Source organism: Anomalospiza imberbis, chromosome 23, assembly GCF_031753505.1.
Source record: "Anomalospiza imberbis isolate Cuckoo-Finch-1a 21T00152 chromosome 23, ASM3175350v1, whole genome shotgun sequence".
NCBI lineage: Eukaryota > Metazoa > Chordata > Aves > Passeriformes > Viduidae > Anomalospiza > Anomalospiza imberbis.
This window is the reverse complement of record NC_089703.1, coordinates 3,087,789-3,109,570: the sequence shown is the minus strand read 5'-3', so window position 1 is coordinate 3,109,570 and position 21,782 is coordinate 3,087,789. Positions and strand designations below refer to the sequence as shown.

General features: G+C 46.8%; 3 protein-coding genes across 3 annotated transcripts; all 3 read left to right on the top strand.

The window, feature by feature from the left end:
- The first annotated feature begins 633 nt into the window (after positions 1-633).
- On the top strand, positions 634-5,772 carry KIAA2013 (KIAA2013 ortholog). Its single transcript, XM_068171653.1, has 2 exons — positions 634-1,703; positions 2,418-5,772. Exons 1-2 carry the CDS (start codon positions 731-733, stop codon positions 3,275-3,277), a joined length of 1,833 nt encoding a protein of 610 aa, XP_068027754.1. The 5' UTR covers positions 634-730; the 3' UTR covers positions 3,278-5,772.
- Positions 5,773-6,030: 258 nt separating this feature from the next.
- Positions 6,031-13,462, top strand: LOC137487160 (chymotrypsin-like elastase family member 2A). The gene is made up of 8 exons (XM_068212779.1): positions 6,031-6,105; positions 8,717-8,857; positions 9,810-9,907; positions 10,809-10,937; positions 11,661-11,797; positions 12,474-12,619; positions 12,732-12,884; positions 13,333-13,462. Exons 1-8 carry the CDS (start codon positions 6,031-6,033, stop codon positions 13,348-13,350), a joined length of 897 nt encoding a protein of 298 aa, XP_068068880.1. The 3' UTR covers positions 13,351-13,462.
- A 1,565-nt stretch (positions 13,463-15,027) lies between these two features.
- On the top strand, positions 15,028-20,705 carry LOC137461721 (uncharacterized). The gene is made up of 7 exons (XM_068171407.1): positions 15,028-16,456; positions 17,725-17,859; positions 18,092-18,266; positions 18,694-18,792; positions 19,209-19,300; positions 19,825-19,962; positions 20,115-20,705. Exons 1-7 carry the CDS (start codon positions 15,263-15,265, stop codon positions 20,421-20,423), a joined length of 2,142 nt encoding a protein of 713 aa, XP_068027508.1. The 5' UTR covers positions 15,028-15,262; the 3' UTR covers positions 20,424-20,705.
- The last annotated feature ends 1,077 nt before the right edge of the window (positions 20,706-21,782 follow it).

Below are 21,782 nucleotides of genomic sequence, written 5' to 3'. Positions count from 1 at the left end.
GGGATCCCCGGGGGAGGGCGCGGTTGGAAGCCGGGGGTTCCGGAGCTGAGGAGGCTCGGAGCGAGGGGTCCCGGTAACGGGAGGGACCAGGAGCCGGCGGGGCCCCGAGCAAGGGGGACCTGGAGCCGGGGGGGTTGGAAGACGGGAGTTGGAAGCCGGGGGGGTTGGAAGTCAGAGGTTGGAAGTCGGTGGAATTGGAAGCCGGGGGAGTTGGAAGCCGGGGGCTGGCAGCCAGGGGGGTTGCCAGCCGGGGCAGATGCCGGCCGGGGCAGATGCTGGCCGGGGCAGTAGCCGGCCGGGGCCGTAGCCGGCCGGGGCAGATGCTGGCCGGGGCAGATGCCGGCCGGGGCCGTAGCCGGCCGGGGCCGTAGCCAGCGGGGGCCGTAGCCGGCCGGGGCAGTAGCCGGCCGGGGCAGATGCCGGCCGGGGCCGTAGCCGGCCGGGGCAGATGCCGGCCGGGGCAGATGCCGGCCGGGGCAGATGCCGGCCGGGGCCGTAGCCGGCCGGGGCCGTAGCCGGCCGGCGCTCCCGGCGGCTCCGGGGCGGTCCAAGCGGGCCGGGCCGCGTCTCCCGGCCAACCCCCCGCTCAGGGCCGGCTGTCGCAAAGCGCTGCACAGCGCCGCCAATCGCGGCGGAGCCGCCTCAGGGCGCGGCGGCGATGGCGGCTTAGGGCTGGTGCGGCGGGGCCGGGGCCGGGAAGGGCCGGGCCGGGGCTCCCCCGCCGCCGCCCATGTGGCTGCAGCAGCGGCTGAAGGGGCTGCCGGGGCTGTTGTCCAGCAGCTGGGCGCGGCGCCTGCTACTGCTGCTGGTGCTGTTGCTCGTCGCCTACTGGTACCTGGGCGCGGCGCGGGCGCGGGGCGCGGGGCGCGGGGCCGAGCCCCGGGGACCCGCCGCCCTCTGCGTTCAGGCGGCCGCGGGCGCCTGGCGGGCGCAGACCCAGCGCGGCGATGCGCTGCCGCTGCCTGACGAGGCGGCCGGGGCCAGCGGGCCCCCGGGGCTGGCGGTGGCGGGCAACGGGTTCCTGCTGCTGGACGTGTCCGCCGGGCGGCTCTGGGTGCGGCCCGCGGGGGCCGCTGCGGGCCCGGCGCTCGCCACCGAGTATCCGGCGCTGGTGCGGCTGAGGGCGCTGGGCGGGCGCGGCGAGGCGCGGGCGGCGCTGGCGGCGCTGCGGGACGGGGCCGTGCGGAGGGTGCGGTGCGTCCAGACGGGGCCCGGGGCCGGCGCCGGGGACTGCGTGACGCTGCGGGAGGAGGTGGTGGCCCACCGGAGCCGGCCACATCTCTACCTGCAACGCATCCGCATCGCCAACCCCACCGAGCGGGTGGCCGCCTTCGAGGCCTCGGCTCCCGCCTCCGCGTCCGCGCTGGGCGGGCGCTTCGCCACCAGCCTGGAGAAGGTGGAGGAGCGGCAGTTCCTGCTCTCCTCCGGCCGCCTGCTGCTGGCCGGCAGCCCCAAGGTGGTGCTGGTGGTGGTAGCCGCCAAGAAACTCGTGAGCCGGGTGCAGGTCGCGCCCAAGTCGCACTTTGACGAGACCGTGCTGTCCGTGGTGTACACCTCGGAGCCCATCGAGGTGTCCAGGCTGGAGGAGACCTTCAGCAAGCTGAGGGAGGCAGCCAAGAAGGAGATGCTGGAGGTGATGAAGATGGGGGTGGAAGATCTTTTCCAGGAGCACCAGCAGACCTGGTCTGACTTGTTCATTTCAGGTAAGGAAAGTGATGCTCAACTTCCATGGGGTTGCTTTAGAGGGTGTCTGAAAGCTCAGCGTCCTGGTTGCTGTAAGGTCTGCAGAGGCTCTGGTCTTCCTCACGGGTTGTGGGATAGTAAAACAGTGTTTCTGGTTTGGAACCCAGCTTACCTTACAAAGTGCAGTACACCTGACTGTGTACAGAAAGTGATAGAAGAACATTTATAATCATTATTCTGTGTGTGCTGCTTTTCGTGGCTTCAGGAACTTCACTGATTTGCCCTGCACGTCATTTGGAAATAAAAGTTGACCTTTAATGATGGCATAAAAGACAGATTCTGCATGGAGGTTAAGGGCCGTTCTACAAAGATGCTTTTTCTTAAGATTTTAATGTCTTACGTAAAAGAGTAGCTGACCAAATAATGTAGAACTTATTTTATAAAAATAGTATGTTCTTTTGACAGATCATTCTTGCAGAGTCATGACAACAGGCCTGTAAGGCATCTGTATATTAAATTAGCTTTGTCTTTAGTGGGAGCTTGGCTTTCAAACTCCCAAGTAGCAGAGAAAGTATCTTCTTAGACAAACACAAGGAAACATTTCACTTTGGTGTTTTATGGACACAGGTTTCTTAGATGTTATAAAGAAAACCACATTGAACATCAATGTGCATGTTTGATTTTCTTTTCCTCCTAGTGAATTTCTGACTATCGGTTGTTTTCTTTTGCTACAGGGATTGAAATGAGAAAGATCACAGATGCACATACCCCATCCAGTGAGACTGTCAACATGACCCTCTACTACGTGCTGTCAACTGTGCCAGCCCCGCTGCTGGACCCGCTCATTGCTGCTGAGGACAGGGAGAAGATTGAAGCCAGCCTGAACTATGCTGACCACTGCTTCAGCGGCCACGCCACCATGCACGCCGAGAACCTGTGGCCACCAAAGCTGACCAGCGTCACCCAGATCCTGCAGCTCTCAGACCTGTGGAAGCTGACTCTCCAGAAACGGGGATGCAAGGGTCTTGTGACAGCGGGAGTGCACGGACTCATGCAGGGAATGGTGCTTAGTTTTGGGGGTCTGCAGTTCACAGAAAACCATCTTCAGTTTCAGGCTGACCCTGACGTACTTCATAACAGCTATTCCTTACGTGGGATCCATTACAATAAGGACTTGATCAGTTTAGCTGTTCTCCTGGATGCTGAAGGAAAGCCCTTCTTGCATGTGTCTGTGAAATTCCAGGACAAGCCTGTCAGACTGTATGCGTGTGAGGCAGGCTGTATGAACGAGCCTGTGGAGCTGACCTCAGAGGCACGAGGTCACACGTTCCCCGTCATGGTGACTCAACCCATCACACCACTGCTTTATATATCAACAGATTTGGTCCACTTGCAGGACCTAAGACACACACTCCACCTAAAAGCTATTCTGGCTCATGAGGAACACATGGCCAAGCAATACCCAGGCTTACCCTTCCTGTTCTGGTTCAGTGTGGCCTCCTTAATTACTTTGTTTCACTTGTTTCTGTTCAAACTCATCTACAATGAGTATTGTGGGCCAGGAGCCAAGCCCCTCTTCAGGAGTAAGGTATAAGGCTGCTGCTTTTGGCTGCTCTCCACTGAGTGTTGTCAGCCTGATGTTGTGTCAGCTGGGCCTGGGCAGGCTCTCTCTTAGACTGTGAGGATTTTCAGTCTCTCTTGAAACAAGTGATCTGTGACCTCTTCTTGCAAGGAGGAGGATTAGGGCAGGGATTGGAGCAGTAGGGCTCACAATTGTTAGAAAAGATAAACTCATCATCTGTCCCTAAACATCTGTGAGGCTGCAGGTGGAGGCAGACACAGCTTTCTGTCCTTTTTTCACACATCAGTGTGGGACATTGCTTGTTTCTAGGCCAGCAGTTGTCATGAGATGATGCTTCTTGTTATTCAGCACCAGAAAGCATGTGAGAGAGCTGCTGTGCTTGTCTGAACTGCTGTGTGGAGACCTGCACACCTGCCTGCCTGCTCTGAACGTGTGACATGTCACACAGGAGCACCCAGAGGCAGGCTGGTGTTCTGGGGTGAAGGTGCTGACTTGCTGGGACTTGTGGTACATGTTCACATTACAGACACTGTGCAGCCCTCCATCAAAGCACACTTATCACCATCATTTTGGGAGGATGCTGAATTGGCGTTTCTCCCACTCAGAGAAAATACAAAGCTGTGTTAAGGAAAGTACTGAGTGCTTCTTACTGTGAGTTGAAGGTTCTGGCTCCAAGCTCTGGAGCCAGAGCTCCAAGCTCATCTTAGCTGGGTGTAAAGAATTTCAAGTTGTTTTGAGTTGCCTTGGAAAACTTATTTGTTGTAAAAACTTAGCACAGAATAGACAGTAGATGGTGAGTTCTGCTCTTAGTACTGGGACTTTCTGATTGTGTGTTGATACGAAGTGGAAATGCAAGACCAGACTGGATTTGCTGTGTCAGCTAGTTGTGCTGTTCAGAGGCTTCCCTCCTGAGGGCTGATCTGAGTTAAATGTAGGTTTATTTTAGAAAAAAAAGGAGATGATAGTTAAACAGAGCTGTCAGAGGAAAAGTTCTAGCTATAGATTGTACTGTTTGTCCAAATTAAAAAATCAAAATCGATTTTGGATAGCTAAGGCTGAACAGAAGGTATTGAACTAAATTTGGCAGCTGGTATGTAAGGGGTCTTTAAAGTGAGCTGGAAGTTTCCCTGTCAGCTCACTGGTTGTGTCATTTTGAGCACTGGAGATCAAGCCTGATCCCAAGCAGTTCTGAATACCTGTGATCCAGTAAAAGATTGAGTGGGAGGTGCTTGTAGCCAGACAAAGTAACCTAGGAAGAGGTAGGATAGAAATGTATATCAGACAACTGCCGTTACAGGCCTCTGATCATGATCAGAACCTCAGTGCAAAGGGAGGAAGAGGTTAGGAGGTGATGTCAGTTATTGTGTAACAGCTGTGCCCGGACATGCACCTGAAATGTGTCCTTGGAATTATGTAATTATGTCCTTTCACTGTTGTCTATCCAGTTGCCTTTGTCATCTCCAAGACTTGCCTTCTGCCTTTTACCAAGTGACTTGTTAACCATTGCTGCAGGTGGCTGTCCCCGACTCTGCCCGCTGAAGTGCCCAGAGGCTTCACAGCCACAGCGCAGGGCTGACCTAACACCTCATCCTTCTGGGCACTGCAGAGCAAACAGCTCTGCTGCCTTGTCTTAGTTGGACCTACTTCAAATGAAGGTGATGCAGAACTTGATTCCAGAAACAGGGAAGAAGTGGAAGCCAGCTGAAGCTCAGAATCTGTAGCAGTAAGCAAGATAGATGGTCTTGAAATAACACCCCGTTCCATTAATTGAATGGGAACATCCCCGTGTCCAAGTGAACTTCGTCCTGCTTTCAGCCTCCATTTGCACAAGACACCTGGCAATATTGCAGCTGAGAACAAGGAACATTTGAAAGCAACAATCCTTTTGTGCCTTGCTATTACAGGAATCTGAGGCTTGGAAGGTGTGGTGATTCAATTGTTTATCCCAGAAGCTTGTGTAACAGATGTTTCCTTTCCCTGTAAGCTGTTCAGTTCCCTAGGAGTAATCCATTTGGTGAAAGTACTTGAAGATATACTAAGACCTTTGATATTTTGATCTGTTTTTTTTTTTTTTTTAATTCTACAGAAAAATAAAGGATGATGATTCCCTTCTGAGAGTTAACTAGAAAACTTTAGTGTAACTTCTTTTTGGTATACAGTAATTTATTGCTTGGGGGGAGGGGGAGTATGTTAATTTTTCCTCCACTTCAGTAACGGTCAATTGAACTGTCAATATCTAGCAATCTTAATTGTTGATAAATTCTCGTAACAGATTTTTCAGCCTTTATGACTGTAGAGTGCAAAATCAATTTAATGAACTTGTTTTCTGGATATGCACTTGGAAATGCTGATCTACACGTTTCCTATTCTAAGCCTATTGAGACTTTGTGCATTGATTTGTTTTGGCTATGGGGGAAGACACCCCACTTTCTGGTGACTTACAGGTTGTTTGGGTTTAAAATACCAAAGCTGTTGTTTCTAAATAAATATCTTTCAGTCTAATCTGATTGCTGAAGTGTGGTCGGGGTTTTTGTTGGTTTTGTGTCTGTTCTCTCCTGCCATTGCTCCTCACCTAGTTTAGATAAGCAGGGCCTTATGTTACACCTGTGGCCAGTATTGACTGCAAATACAGGGTGGAAAATAATATATAAATGGATATCAGCCGGATATAAGCCAATTTGGAAGGCACAGCAAGTGACAAAAACACACAGGGTAAAGGTCATCTCCATTTCCTTGCTCAGTATAACCTTGTTCTATCCTGAGCAATGAAGGCCAAACTTTACTTCACAGGAACAATCCCAGGGAACCATCAAGCAGCAGATTTAACAGCCATCCAGCAAGTAATAAATTTGGCACAGTTGGTGGTTCCAAGGAAAAACTGGGTCAGGATTTAACTTCAAATTTTCAGAGGGGTTACTGTCTGGTTTCAGATGAAAAACATCCCTCAGGAAAGCAGATTTCAGAGTCTAACTTTTCTGCAGACAATTCCATTTACTAATGAGTATAGCAGAGTTACTGCCCTTCAAGGGAATAAAGACAGGGAAGCAACAGAGTCCATTTTAAGTTGTACACAGGTACATTGTATATTGAAGAAGGTGTTTACTATTCTGCTTTAACAGCACATACCAGAAGCTCCTTCTCTTTCTCACCAAAGTTCCGTGAACTGCTTAGTTTCTGTGAAACATCTGGCATGAAGATGATAAGAGCTTCCAGGGGGCTGTTTCCAAGCCACCGTGGTATCAGCTGGAGGCTGAGCCTGGCAGAATTGCCAGCAGCATGTCACCCATGGAGTGCAAAGAAGATTGTTTGGGCCTGGAAAAGATGGATAAGCTACCATCACATAAAGCATGAATAGAACAAAAAACAAAACAGCTTTGAGAGTGTTTTACATTAAATATATTAGGATTCCTATGAGAATTTCCTCCATAACAAAAGAACTGTTTCAGAATTCCTTCATGAAGAAGGGGAAAAAGAAACAGCATTTCTCTATTTACAGTATGCAAGAGAGCAGAAGGTCATATTTGTGAAATGCAGAAATGCTTAAAGAACTAAACAAAATTCCACATTTACAAGCATACAACAAACAAAGCAAGTTAAAATAGTAAATGACCGTCCAAAATTTATACTTTTAGCTGGAATTCAGTGAAAATGATAGTGACATGGAAGTTAAACTGAGCAGCATAACTTTGTTTAGCTTGTTAATTCAGACACAAAGAAAAGAGCCAACAAATTAATGGAAAAAAATTTAGAATCTCAATTCTGCACTGTTAACCCTGGTTTCTGCTTTTGTCAGATAATAAATACAAGATGCCAGAACAGGGTTTGGTTGATCCAGTTTGCAATTCAAAATGCAGCTTTCTCAAGTGCTGTTGTCTGGGTAGGAAAATACATTATTGAGAAGCAGATGAAACAGCAAAGCATTCTCTATTTCTGTCTTCCACATGTGTGCTCCAGGCATCTTTCATCCAGCACAGTACCTACTGCTGAATGGAAGCTCTGGAAATCAGGGATTTTGCTGCTTATTAGTCCTCCTGACACTGAACATCAGATTTATTTCAGCATTTTTGAACCCCTTGTTTGGTGTCTGTGTACAACACAGCTCTGGTTGTAAAACTGGCATTATGATATCTGTTTCCATTCTAGTAAGTTTGTTCCCTATGAGTATCCTGGTTTATGGGATAGAGATGTTTGTTTTTCAAATAATCAGCAACAGTTTCTCAGTGGTTGGTGGATGGAAAGGTGACAGAGGATGGAAAATTCCTGTAGTAGAAGATAAAAAGAAGAAAGACAAGGGGAAGCATTGATATCTAGTTACTGTCAGTAATGAATTAGGACACTTCCTTTTGTGGCAGCATCTCTGGAGTGGTGTAAATGCCTGCTCTTGCCTGCTTTGCTCTTTCCATGAACAAGCTCACAGTGTGTTACAGCACAGGTCAGCACTGCTCTGGGGTGTACACAGGCTCATTTGCAATGCTGCAGGGAACCCTGTCCTCTTCCAGGGCTGCTGATCTAACAAAGGGACACAGGAAAGGAATGGAGTCTGACTCACCACAACATCCCAGGATTTCTGCTGCATCATGGACAGCTGGTTCTTTGTATGGCTTGAAGTATGTTCCACTTCAAAGTGATTGCAGTCTGCTTTATTGAAGAAGTCTGGCGTGCTAAAGCACACGCAACTTGATCTGGGAAAGAAGATACAGGTTTTCAGTCAGTACAACGTGACAGATACCATTCAGTTACACACAAAACAAAACAAAACAAAAGCAGACCCCAGACCAAAATAAAATCCCAAGGAGTTGTATAATTGAACAATAACTAAGGTAGGAGGGGAGCCTCTAGAGATCAACTAATGCAACCCCACCAACACATCCGAATCTGTCACTGTCCGAATGCATCAGACACTGCTGACATACCACCAAGTGTTAGGATAATTAATTTAACATTTTCCTTCCGTAAACACCTTTGTGATAAACTTCAAGGCAATGGGAATGCAAACAGCTGCTACAGATAATAAACAACTAATTAACCAAGTTGTTTATATAGCCTGCATCCAAGGTCTACCTACAGGGGGATTTTTTAGCAACTTATGTATATAAAGAATTATCCCACAGTGACACAAATTTTCCATTAGTATTGGAATAGCTCTGCATTTTAAGTTTTGTCCCAGAGATAAGGACACTATATAAAATGGCATGGAGTTGAGCCTGCAGCACCCAGGAACTGGCACCATGCTTGGAGTTCTCTTTACTGTGTTGACTCTGGCAGCTGCAGGTACGTGTCCAACTTCTGCTTTAGTTTTAAAAGATCAAGTTAATTAAAATCTAAAAACAACTTTCCTTTTTTAGACAAATTGAACATTCTACATCAAAGAAAAAAATACAGCACAGGATGTTCATTACAAGGGTCTCTCGAAAGAGTAACTGGGTGCTGTGCTAGGTGATAATCTTACAGATATTTTTTAAACCTACTTTCAAAACACACATCTTATTTGTATGTCTTCTAGCCTTTAGCTGTGGGGTTCCTGCCTACCCACCTCTTGTGTCCAGAGTTGTTGGAGGGGAAAATGCAAGACCATACAGCTGGCCCTGGCAGGTTGGTCATCCTGTGCTTTCCCTGGAAAAACTGGGGCTGTGCTGTCTCTGCACAGCACAACTGAACAAAACCACCTCTTAAATTCCATTTGATGCATCTTACCTGACACGTTTTGACTCTTCTCTTCTGATCAATCCTAAAGTTTCCAGTCTTCTTAAAAAAGCTCTGAATGTGCCACACTTTGCTGGTAAGGTGTAGGCACACAGCTTGTGGTAAGTGGCAGTGGGCAGAGCTGTGAAGCAGGTGAACAGCACTGAAGGTAATGAGCCATGGAGTGCCCAGGGGCACTGACCAACCCCCAAAGGGAACAGAGGGCACACAGGTGCCAGCCATGAACATGAGGGGATAAAATGTCGGGCTAAAGAGCAAGAAGGGCAGGTGCTTGGAGCCTTCTGAGGTGGGATGGTGGCACTCTGTATGGGTGGATGCTTGGAGCCTTCTGAGGTGGGATGGTGGCACTCTGTATGGGCAGATGCTTGGAGCCTTCTGAGGTGGGATGGTGGCACTCTGTATGGGCAGATGCTTGGAGCCTTCGGAGGTGGGATGGTGGCACTCTGTATGGGTGGATGCTTGGAGCCTTTGGAGGTGGGGTGGTGGCACTCTGTATGGGCAGATGCTTGGAGCCTTCTGAGGTGGTAAGGTGTTACTGCATGGGAGAAAGCTTAAAACCTTCTGAAATTGCATGGTGATACTCTGTGTATTGTGGGATATGCTGTGACAGTACTGCAGGCTCTCATTTTAAGTCAAGTAGACTTGGGCTATTTAAGCAAGATGTGCTTTAAAAATCAAGCTTTGCATGATAGGGAAGAAGGGAAAGCCTTTCTGTGGCCAGGAGTTGGAAACTTCAAAGCCTTCCACCATCTGCAAGTTGTGTTCTGGGTGCAGGAACAAAGCACAATGATGAAAAATGACCAGGTAAAAGCCTGAGCCTTACTCGGTTCCTTGATCCCAGGCCTCCCTTCAATACAATTCCAATGGCAAGTGGCGTCACACCTGTGGGGGAACCCTCATTGCCACCAACTGGGTTATGACAGCTGCCCACTGCATCAGGTAAGTAATGAAGATAAATCTGACCCAGGAAGCAGCACATGAGCAGAAAGAGATGAATGAAAAGCATATCAATGCCAGTTCTCCCTTTCCTGGTTGAAAGCTCTGAGGTTTGCATCATATCTTTTGATTAAAAACCAGGAGAATGACATCTCTTTATTTTCTTAATGTAGAAGGGGAAAATACCCCAGTTACCTGAATTATATACTCTTAATTTCCATAAACAAACTACAAACATCCTCCTGTTTTCAAATTGCTATTAAAATTCAGCTGTGTTGCCTGTTTCTGTAATATATGTCAGTGAGGTCCACAAGTTAACTAATCATTCCACTCCCTGAAGAAATAATCACAAATATTTTGAATATACCAATCATTTTCAGTAAACTCTTCATATTATGTGGCAGGGTAACAAATCAATTATCAGGTACAGCAATGTCATTGCATCATCAAAACTGCTTCCACAAATACAACCCCATTTTGCTCTGGTAGCGTATGGTTATTGCAACATTAATTTGTAGCAAATATCATAATATGAAACATGAAGGATTGGCTGCATGTTATTATTATAAATCCTACATGTATCTATCACACAGTTGTTTATTATTGAAGCTATTTAAGCTGTCAAAAAATGTCCAAATGGTTACTGCATCGAAGAATATGAGCTGAAACCTGCAAATATTGGATTTGAGTTTGTTAAAGAAGCCTTGAGCAGGAGTTGAGAGGACAGCTTAGAGATGAAATGATTGAGGTCTAGAACACAATCTTTGCCCTTAGCAAATCACTGGCTCAGCTCCAGACAAGCCATGCCTGCGATGAGAGATTACAGCCAAGGGTGCTCTCATTGAATCTCTCAGGAGCCAAAGATGCAGCTGCATAACTGAGTGTTCATCCTTTTCTTGCCCAGCTCTTCTTTGACCTATCGAGTGCTCCTTGGAAAATACAACCTAGCAGCTGAGGAAAAAGGATCAATTGCACTTTCTCCAGAAAAGATCATTGTTAATGAGAACTGGAATCCACAGAATGTTGCAAAAGGGTAAGCTGGTGGCAGGTATTTTTTTTTTTTTCAGTTTTTAGGAGGGTAAAAATCAAACTGCCTGAATCCCACCCACCTGGAGTTATGGTAATTAAATTCATGTTTAGAGCCTCCTGTTACAGTGTCCAGTTTCTACCTTCCCCCTCAAGAGAATACAGAGCAATTAACAACATTGGTTTTTTACTGATTAGTAATGTTTGCAGAAGGTGTTTTGCATGTTCATGCTTGGGTCAGAAGCAATGTTACATGCAGTGACATCCCTTGTACAATGAAAGGGAATGAAACACTTTACACCACACTCTTTGAAGCCCTCCTACCAGCAGCAGACACAGAATTATGGATCATTAATATCCACGTGGCTGAAGGACCCCTGTGCCCTGCTGCAGGCTGAGGGCAATAGCAATGAAATCCCCTCAGTTCCAGTCCTTGGAGTGAGTCCTAATATATGCTTGGTTTTGGTGGAAAAAAAACTATAAAAGACAACCTTTTTCCATCAGGAAAAGGGGCAGTTCTGCAGGGATTAGCCGTCCAGTCCATGAGTTTCCCTGTTGCTTTAGGGTGCAGGGATCTTTGCTGCTTGTGCTCTGGCCTTTGCTCCCTTGCTTCCTTTTGAGTAGGCCGAGTGCTGTGTAACTGCTGAGTACTCAGGCTATTGTGTCTTAATCTGTTTTGCAAACCTTTCCACCTTCCCTTTCTCTCCCACTCTCCAATGTGTTACCACAGGTACGACATTGCTTTGATCAAACTCTCTGAGCACGTCACCTTGAGCGACCACATCCAGCTGGCGTGCCTGCCCCCTGCCCAGAGCATCCTGCCCTCCAACACTGCCTGCTATGTCACCGGCTGGGGAAGACTGCAGAGTGAGTATTTGCAAAACCATGGAGGAAAAAGGAACTTCCAGAAGTTCCTTCTCCTCTGAAATTGATGGCAAAGACTATTAATGGTGCTCAAGATCCCCTCAAAACTCAGGGTAGTGAGGTAGTTTATTATATTGGGCTCCACTTCGTTCATACATTATGATTTTTCCCTTTGAAATTTATTTTCCTTGTAACAGAGCTGCTAATGCACCTGAGGGGCCTTAACTGAGCTTTTAGGAGCTATTGTAATGCAAATATTAATAGTGTGCAGACAGGTGCATTTGCTAATCCCAACACACCTGCTGAATATCTGAAGACACAGAAGGGAATAGACGTGAAGTGAAGAAAAGCTCAGAGTTGAGCAGAGGTGTCAGCTTGGCTCAGGAGGCAATTCCTCGAGGGATAAGTAAATGGCAAACTCCTGAAAATAGAGCAGCCCTTTATTTCTCTTAACAATGAGACATTTTTTAATGGAATGCAAATTTTTAGTAAGTTAAGGTGTATATGAAAAATGGAATTAAGGGACATTCATACCTATAACAGCTTCTCCTTTAAGGTAGCCCCTATGGAGTGTTTTACCTGGAGTGATGGTACCCAGATACCAAGAGAAATTTAGCAGATCAGTTTTATTCTACCTTCGGTGCCAGCTGGTACCATGAGCCTGTGTTTCTGTTCTCAGCTAATGGACCCCTTCCCGATGACCTGCAGCAAGGCCTTCTGCTGGTGGTGGATTATGCAACCTGCTCCAGACCTCTCTGGTGGGGAACAGTGGTGAAACCCACCATGGTTTGTGCTGGTGGGGATGGAATCACCTCCAGCTGTAATGTGAGTCCACTCTCAGGGCTTGGGTTGAGACAAACAGGCCTGAGGGGAAGGAAGGGTTAAAAACCCCACAGAGGAGCTGCTCCCACTATGACTGTGTTCTCCTTTCTCCCAGGGGGACTCTGGGGGCCCACTGAACTGCCAAGGGGCTGATGGCCAGTGGGAAGTGCACGGCATCGTCAGCTTTGGCTCCACTCTTGGCTGCAACTTCTACCACAAACCCTCTGTGTTCACGCGGGTCTCTGCCTACAACAGCTGGATCGAGCAGGTGAGGTGCTGTGCAGAGCACAGACTGGGCTGGGGCTCTCTCCTGGCATTTCTGCCACCTGCTAAGGGAGCTGTATCACTGCTGATTCAACCCTTACCAACTGAAGAGTATCCTCCTCTGAAACAGATATCCAGGTTTTTTTTTTCCACTTATTCAAACAAGTTTTGATAATAGGAATGCATTCCCACGGCTTTATTGTAGTCATAAAGATTTACCATATATTTCAAAAGTGATTACTCAAATTTGCACTCATCAATTGTATCCTAAAAGGTAGCACATGCAGCTCAAGTCTGGAATGTCAAACATATTTTAATTTAATATAAACTTTGACTGAGAAGCAAAAATCTTATTTCACTTATTTAAATCCTGTGACTTGGACACAGCACATACTGTTCACAAATTCCTGTGTCTCATGATCTGATTTTTCATTTGTTTTACATTTTTGTAGGTTATGGCAAACAACTAATCCAATGAGAACTGGATGAGAGATGCCAAGAAGGGAAAGCAGTTTGAATAAAGTCACAATCATGACACCTTTGGTCAAAAAGAACTGGGAAATTACGCTTTTAACAACACAAATATTAAACCAAACACTACTAAAATAAACCGCATTTTTTGCAAGCAAACAAAGCGTGTTTCTGTCACTTCTTCCTGACTGTTGGCAAGGCCAGAGCCTGAATTTGGGGATAACTCCGGATACTCTTCCCTGTCCCCAGCCTGACCTGGGCGCAGGTGCGAGCCCTCTGCGGAGGGTGGGCAGCGGGAAGAGTCAGAGCATCACCAGCATCACCGACCCACCGGGGGCTCGGCAGGAGGCTGCAGAGAGGCAGCGCTGGCGCAGGGAGCTGGAGCCAGCGATGGCCGGAGGGAAGGTGGAGGAGCAGCCCGCAGGTGCCCGCAGGTGAGTGCGGGAGCACCGGGCACTGCTTTTCCAGAGAGCTTCCACCGCCTGGGACCGCGGAGCCAACTCTGGGGGCAGACCTGTCTCGTTTTTAAGTCCTTGAGGTGAAGAGCTCAGAGTGGCCACTGTCGGCCGGCGCAAATGTGGGGTTTTTGGCAAAGCCGAATCGCCGCTTTTGGCTCGGCGCTCAGTTGAAGACCCTCTTCATGTTTCTTTCATTGTGGAAGATAGGCAGTATGAAAGCAAGGTGGGTTTTTGTTGTGTTTTTCTTCTCCCCCCGGTGTGTGCTAGATGTCTCCAAAAGTAAAAGGACTTGATTATAAATGGAGGGCAAGTGACCCAAAGGTAAGCAGTGGATAGGGTAAGGAAAAGGTTGGGAGGTTTTTGTGAGAACAGAAACCCTCAGAGATAAGTTTTCTAGGCTTGCAGTTCCTTTTAGTTTGGTATTTTGCAGATGTTAACCTTTGGACTGAAAGTAAATATATTATTAATCAGAAATTGTATTAAATTAATAAGAGAAAGCATGGCTATTTGTTATCTTTGGGGACAGTATTGTTATCACTTTTCTTCTACTTTACAACTGTTGATTGCCATTCTTCTCAGCAAGAATTTGTTTTGCTTAATATCAGCCTTTGCTGAGAAATAATAGGTTTTATTGGATTTTACTTGCTTGACTAAAAGTGCGATTTACTATATCTGCAAGAACAGGGGATCTGAGGAGGGCTTTTTTCAAGCAGCTTTACTATGCAGAACTTTGTTCTTTATCAGTGGAAATAAAGATTACCCAGTTGTTCAGGAGTCATCAGCTCCAGCATAACGTCCTGAGGTTTTTTTATGAGTATCATTGGTGTAAGATTGTAAATGATAGAATAATACTTTTGAAAATGAAAATCATTAGAGGTCGCTTTGCTCTATGGAGCATGGGTGTCCATTATGTGCAGTATGAAAGAAAGGTAATCTTGAAGCTCAAACAATAACAATTGGATGTGCAAATGCTTCAGTAAAAACTGAAAACAGAAATGTGATTCATTTCCCATCTGAAATATATAGGCAATATTGTAAAAAACATCTGAGCTCATTTGAACATATCAACAGAAATTACACACCGTGTGGAAGTGCCTGTTAGGAACAACTTCTCAAAGTCTGATTTTAAAAAATCAGCAGTTCCAGTTTGTGATCACTGGAGTCACTGGGGGAATAAGTAACCCATCTTTTCATGACCTTCCTTAAGATTTGGAGAGAAGTATCACCGAGAATAAAACCCACAGAAAATGGTTTTATTAGCTTTTTTTCTCACAGAAAAAACTGTATCATTCATCTCGTTTTACAGATCAGAGTGTGTCAAGGAAGCAGTCTCTTAAATACAGCTTTTCTTTTAAAATTAATATCAGGTGGAAAAAACTAAAATAATCTTTAAGAAACATTCAGATAATGCATGCTCCTTTTGCTTTGTTTCAGATTGCATGGGAATTGTTAAATGTCACTGCTAGATCCAGTTGTGGTTTCAGGAGGAAGAAACACTCTTGGGATCAGACAATGCCACTGTTTCTTTTTATTTTATTTTATTTTTTTTAGGTGTTTTCCCTCTTCCAATGCTGGTGGTAGAAAAACAATTCAAAGGATTTTGACAGCATGCATGATCTCCCTCTGCAGCCTCCTTGGGGCCATTTCTTTTGATTTGAGCAACAGCTTGGAAATCTGGAAAAACACAGGCAAAGCCCTTCAGGAACTTGCCTCCTGTGAAAACCTTTGGGCTGCTCACCTCATCTCTCTCCTGCAGGAAGAAAGGCACAGCTGGCTGCTCCCAGCAGCAGACACAAGGAACAGATCATTCCATTCTCAGCTCTTGGGGAATTTAAACTCCCTCTGTATGGCAAGTGAAGCAGAACTGTACTGTGAGAATTGCCAGTGCAAGGAGGAGAAAATCTCCATTTGTAGATTTTACATGGCTGGCTTGAGGCACCAAGTGAATATCTCAGGGGTTCCTGAAGCCAGGCAGGTGCTGTCCAGAGCAATCTCTGAACTGCTTCAGCGTTTCAGGAGTCCCCGTGAGGACCTGAGAGCCATGAGACACAATCCTGACTGGGCAGACACAGTCGCTTTTAAACTCTTCCTCCAAATCAGAGAAGCCGTGCTCAAAGCTCAGCCAGTGCCAGCACCTGGGAGCCTGCAAAGCACACTGCAGCAACATTTTGCCACTCTGAGCTATGCTCTCTTCTCCTCAGAGACTGCACATAAGTGCTGGACAGATCATGTCAATCTGTCACTTCATTCCACCCATTATGAAGGAATTGCTTTCTTTACCCCATCCCTGGGCTGGGGTGACTTTGTGTCCCTGGAAGGCACGGAAAGGGGACTGCATTATGCACAGAGCTGTCTGCTGCAGGAGGGACAGGAAAAGCTGCACAAGAAATCCAGGGAAATCCTGTCCACAATAAGCCTTAAGATCAGTCTGGTGGTGGTTGCCTGTCTCATTTACCCCATTGTACTGATGTCCTTCAAGCAAATGACAGACTGGATACACAATTATGCCAGGAGCCTCAAGGAAAAGACAGAGGACTTGAAAAGGGAGAGGCGCCTCGCTGAGGACCTCTTGCACCAGATGTTGCCAAAGTCTGTGGCCAAGCAGCTAAGGAAGTGCCAAAAAGTTGAGGCAGAAAACTATGACCAGGTTAGCAAATGGAAAGGATGCTGCCACTAAGGGTAGAAAAGTATTCACCTAAAATTGCACCTACCTTGCCGCAGTTTTGAGGATCCTGGGTTTGCACCCACAGTCGAGTGTGGATGGAAATCCAAATATTCCTGATGGGTTTTGGAAAGAGCTGTGCAAGATGCTCTGGAGCACCTAGGCTGCTGGGGAAGGAAGAAGAGCTGAGATTTCCAAATTCATGGCTTTAGACCTAAAACATCCTATATTGGCAAATTGTCTTGGCGTTTAGGAGCCTACCCACAAGAGCCAGCCAGCACCAGTGGATCATGAGCTCATAGGAGCAAGAAATGAGAATCCTCCTTGTAAAATAAGAAGAATAAAAGAATTGCTGCTGGCGGTGTTGAATTTAGCAGCTGTGCTGCATAGCCCTCAGCCCAAGTCCTCATGCTACAGAAATTGCAATTCTATTGTCTCTTTTTCCCTGGACACCCCCTTACTTTCAGCTGTGAAACACAGTAAATGTTTGCATTTAATCTGTAGGTGTCATTATCAAAACAACAACCTGTAATTGCACAATTAATTATAATCCACAATAGTCATGACATCAAAAGTGCTGAATCAAGGCAGAATGAAAAGGTGGCCCTTCCAGATTAATTGGTATTAGCAAAGATGATTTGAGTTTAAACACTGACACAATTCAGACAGCACAGAGAAGAAAATTCTTTACCAACAGCTGCAACACACATTTCTCTTCCTCAGTTCTATTCTTTGTTTTATAAGTTTAATTTTTTTAAGTTATTTTTTTCTGTAAATTACTTGATCATGACAAACATCATTTGAAAATGAAACAAAATCCAGTTAATATTTTCTAATTCAACAAGAGCAGAGGCAGCAACTGAGATTTTATTTCACAGGGTTTTTTGGTACCTAGTTTTATCCCTATCACAGTTGAAATCACTTTTAAAGGAAAATGAGACCCCTACTTCTATAAGAAGTCTCTTGATCACTGCTCACAAGATTGAAAGCATTTGACTCAGTCTCCCATTAGCATGAGGTATTCACAGAAGTGCAGGTGCTAAACTTTGGAGATAAGAATAATTTTATCTTTCAAAGTAGTAGAAAACAATTCCGAGCCAGAGCTTGTTAATTTAGGATTGTTTCTGTTGAGCTGTGCAAGACTGGTACTACATGCAGACTGTGGCTTAGGCTGCTGTGCTCAAGATTTCACAAAGGCTTCGCCACTGTTGCCCAGAGATCTCAGCTTCATGCTCTCCTTCTCCCTGTAACAGGTGACTATCTTTTTCTCGGACATCGTGGGGTTCACAAGCATTGCTGCCTCCTGTACTCCCTTGCAAGTGGTTGAGATGCTCAACAATCTCTACGTCTGCTTTGACACCAGGATTGAGTCTTACAATGTGTACAAGGTGAGTACAAATCCACAGGAAAGGAATCTGCAAGCTGCTGAAATCTTTCTTACTCTGTTTTCTGGTGAATATCAAATAGCCCCATCCATTAAATACAAGGCCTGCCATCCTACAGGGGCTCTACACCCCATTTTGGCGAGTGCTGGACAGCTAAAATAGATTTTACTCTGATTTTCTTTCCAAAGGAAAGCTCAGTGCCTGCCACTTAGTGACACGTGCCCCTTCCTATCAGGTGGAAACCATTGGGGATGCCTACATGGTAGTGAGTGGCCTGCCAGAGAGGAATGGCACCAAACATGCCGATGAGATTGCCAAAATGTCCCTGGATCTGGTGGCGGCAGTGCGGCAGGTTGTGATCCCTCACATGCCAACGGGCAGACTGGAGCTGCGGGCTGGGATCCACACAGGTACAGGGGCCGGGGTGAAGGCAGGAGAAAACCAGAACAGGGCACAGGCAGTGAGGAGAAAAGAATTCTGCACTTCTGTACGAGCGGCTGCCTCTCCCCACACCTCAGGATAAGTATTTCTCCTGGTTCCAGCAGGAATAGGGGGGTGAAGTGAATTTTGCCTGTATCAGTGTGGAAAGGTCTGGGAAGCAATTTAGTATTGGTGATATCCCCATCAATTAGCTACAGCTAATCAGATTGTGACTTCTCTCACTAAGTAAATACTGTGCAGCCAGGCCCCAGATGCACAGAGCACTCCCAGTTACCACATCTCTCTGAGGATACAGAGTGACTGGCAAGGGTGCTGGCATTTGACACTGCCCTGCACTTCTCACTGCTTCTTACCACTTGCTTCTTCTTGGGGTCTCTCTGCCTTGTGTTTTCTCAGGACCCTGTGTAGCTGGAGTTGTGGGGTACAAAATGCCTCGTTATTGCCTCTTTGGGGACACTGTGAACACAGCTTCCCGCATGGAATCCACCAGCCTGCGTAAGTGCCTCGGGCAGGATTGGGCATCCAGCCAGACCCACACCTGCACTCTGCACCCCCAAGGCACTGGGGGGCAAGGAAATCCCCAAACAGCCTCACATCAGGCACAGTCAAGTGTGAAATAAGGTCTCTGGAGGAGAAGGAGCACTCTCTGGGACCAGCCCAGGTCAGAGAACTAATTATCATCCATCTAAGGAAGAAGCACTTCCTTAAGCTGCCATCCCCACCGCTCCTGCACATGCACCAGTTACCAAACAGACAAGAGAAACTCTTGTGGATTGGCAGGGGCACGTAGAGTCACATCCCATAATGCCAAAAGAGGAGGTGGAAGTACTGGGCTGATAAATGCAGGAGGGCTGGTACGTTTTCTCTGGGATTCAGGGAATCATTAATTCCTGCTCTGCTCTGAATCCTAGCACAGAAGATCCACATCAGTTCTGCTACATATGAAGCCCTTCTCACAGATGATGCATATGAAATTGAACTGAGAGGAGAAATTGAAGTCAAGGTAACAGTTTTTCTGTAACTTTATAACAATAAAGGCATTTAATGGGATAGGGACGAGATGATAGATTTGGCCATTGCTCTTCTGTGAAGAACACATCAACTTTTAACTGTGTCCACAAGGTTCTTTTGCTAATTCAATTGGAAGTGGCTACACATTACTCCTCAAAGTTGAAGAAAAAGTGTTCTGTGTGCTTCGAAGCATGGCTGCTATGCCTGCACCTGCATGGAGCCACATGAGTATGGCCCAAGGTGTAAGGATTCAGTCAAAGACACGTGGGTTTAAGGCTTATTTTAAACCCTCAACAACACTGCCAGTGACCAGCAAGGCAGTGACCTCTGAACAGAAGAGATTATTAGCACTCAAACTGCACATAAATTGTAATTCTTTCCCTGATCAGCAGCCACTTATGAGAGAGGGAGAGATAACAAATGCAGGACAGGGAGTAGTTCTGGCCATAGTGATCCCTGCTCTGCTTCATATTGCATGAAAACAGCTGTTTTCTTCTCTCTCCTTTTCTTGTCCAGGGCAAAGGGAAAATGAAAACCTACTGGCTTCTTGGAAACAAGAACTACAGTGTTCAAAATGACAGCCTGGTGTGTCACTGGAACCCAGCAATCTCCAAGAAAAAAAAGATGGAAAGTAGCCAGGGATCTGTCCAACAAGTAAGGAGGTGAACATCTGGCTGGGGGAGCCTTCCTAGATAACAAAGCACTCACTACAGACTGGGACATGTGGAAATTGCATCTCTGCCCTGGAAGCAGGGGGCTCTGCTGTGTGCAAAACAGCTCTAATGCGTGTTTCTGTCTGTCAACAGGCTGGTGTGGGAGCAGCTCCAGCTGCACAGAGCCCTGCCTTGTCCTGGGATGAGCTGAGCCCAGACACTCACACTCCCAGGAGTTCCAGACCAGACTGGAGCCCTGGGAGTGTCACCCATGGAACGAGCCAAAAGCAGAGCAATGGCTTTCACCAGAGCTCCCAACACAGCCTCCAGGAGAAGCTCCTTTCTCTGGGCTCACCTGCTCTGGGGGAAGGCGACAAAGGTGCCAATTTAGAACACAGGTCACATGGCACTAAAACAGCATGGAAAAATGAGCTTCTTCCAGGTTTTGTAGATGAGATGTGACAGTAGAAGAAGCGACTGGACTGTCCCAGGCACACACAGCTCCTTTAAATAACCTTCTCTTTTTGCTCCTAGCCACATTTGGTGCTTTTAGCTAGTATGTTAATGTGGGAACCTAAAACACCAGTAGAAATTTAGGAAGGTGTCTCAAAACAAGGAGAAGCTACTAAAGTGCAGGTGGGGTTCCACCGGGAGCATGACTAGTAGGTAAAAGATGTACAGCAGCGTGACTCTCTCACTTCACTAAAGCCATCCTGGATTTATGCCTGTAGGTGACACAGAATGCAGCCATCAAAGTCCAGGGCTTTGAGACCCTGACACATTACAGCAAGCTGCTTCTTTCAGAGCCAGGCATGAAAGGAACCCCAGGGGAGAGGGACAGCTGGGCACTGTGGCTCAGAGACACAGCAGCCCCATGCTGTCTCCAATTGTTATGAAAATCCTGGGTCAAGATCAGAAGCAAATTATTTGCATGGAAAATTGAGCGCGTTCTGATCTTCATCTCTTCAGAGGCTTCAGTGTGGATTTTTAAATTAGAAAAAATGTGTGTGCTTGATAGATGGCAATTAGTATTTATTAACAAAACATGCTTCGGTTCAATTCTGAGCAGTCCCTTTCCCTTTCCCAGGCAAGAAGGAAGTGATGTGTTCCTTGCTGTGCATATGGCTGATGCTTTGGCTTGCTCCCAAAGATTTTTATGTTGTTTATGTCTAACATATAGCGAGGCTTGGACTGGATGAAGGTTAAGGCTGTACCAGGTTGCCTGGCTTAACTCTGAGACTGACTTTGGCCATGAAACATGGCCAAAGGTTTTCTGGACTGAAAACCTTTCTCCGAACCAGGCTAACTCAAAGTCTCGAGTTTATTATGGGGGATTTCAGCCTAGCCAAAGGCACAGATATATACCTTCAACGAGAGAAATCCTACAGGAATAAAAGCGTCCAGTTCCGAGTCTGACAAACACAGTTTCTCAACAGCAAAGGTTACATTCATTTCCATAAAGATCAGACGGGATATTTTAGCCATCCTGCATCAGTCATAGTGCTGAGACACGTGGGATGCCAAGCCTGGAAAAGGAAGTGCCCGGCTGCTCCCGCCAGATGTGCGAACGCCGCAGCTGGAGCCGCCCGAGGCCACAAACGGCACTTCCCACAGCGGCCGCTGGGTGTCGCTGCGGGCCCGAACACCGCGGCGCTCCCAGCCCGGGAAGGGAAAGGGGAAAGGGAAAGGAAAAGGGAGAGGGGAAAGGGAAAGGGGAAACGGGAAAGGGAGAGGGAAAGGGAAAAGGGGAAAGGGGAAAGGGGAAAGGGAGAGGGAAAAGGAAAGGGAAAGGGGAAACAGGAAAGGGGAAAGGGAAAACGG

What these genes read in the sequence shown, in the direction of transcription:
- LOC137461721 (XM_068171407.1), top strand. Translation starts at nt 15,263, where the DNA reads ATGTCACTGCTAGATCCAGTTGTGGTTTCAGGAGGAAGAAACACTCTT. An exon ending in AGGCAGAAAACTATGACCAG is followed by an intron (nt 16,457 to 17,724) that starts GTTAGCAAATGG and finishes TCCCTGTAACAG; the next exon opens with GTGACTATCTTTTTCTCGGA. An exon ending in GCCAGGGATCTGTCCAACAA is followed by an intron (nt 19,963 to 20,114) that starts GTAAGGAGGTGA and finishes GTCTGTCAACAG; the next exon opens with GCTGGTGTGGGAGCAGCTCC.
- KIAA2013 (XM_068171653.1), top strand. Translation starts at nt 731, where the DNA reads ATGTGGCTGCAGCAGCGGCTGAAGGGGCTGCCGGGGCTGTTGTCCAGC. An exon ending in GTCTGACTTGTTCATTTCAG is followed by an intron (nt 1,704 to 2,417) that starts GTAAGGAAAGTG and finishes CTTTTGCTACAG; the next exon opens with GGATTGAAATGAGAAAGATC.
- LOC137487160 (XM_068212779.1), top strand. Translation starts at nt 6,031, where the DNA reads ATGAAGGCCAAACTTTACTTCACAGGAACAATCCCAGGGAACCATCAA. An exon ending in ATTTAACAGCCATCCAGCAA is followed by an intron (nt 6,106 to 8,716) that starts GTAATAAATTTG and finishes ATAATCTTACAG; the next exon opens with ATATTTTTTAAACCTACTTT. An exon ending in CCACAGAATGTTGCAAAAGG is followed by an intron (nt 10,938 to 11,660) that starts GTAAGCTGGTGG and finishes GTGTTACCACAG; the next exon opens with GTACGACATTGCTTTGATCA.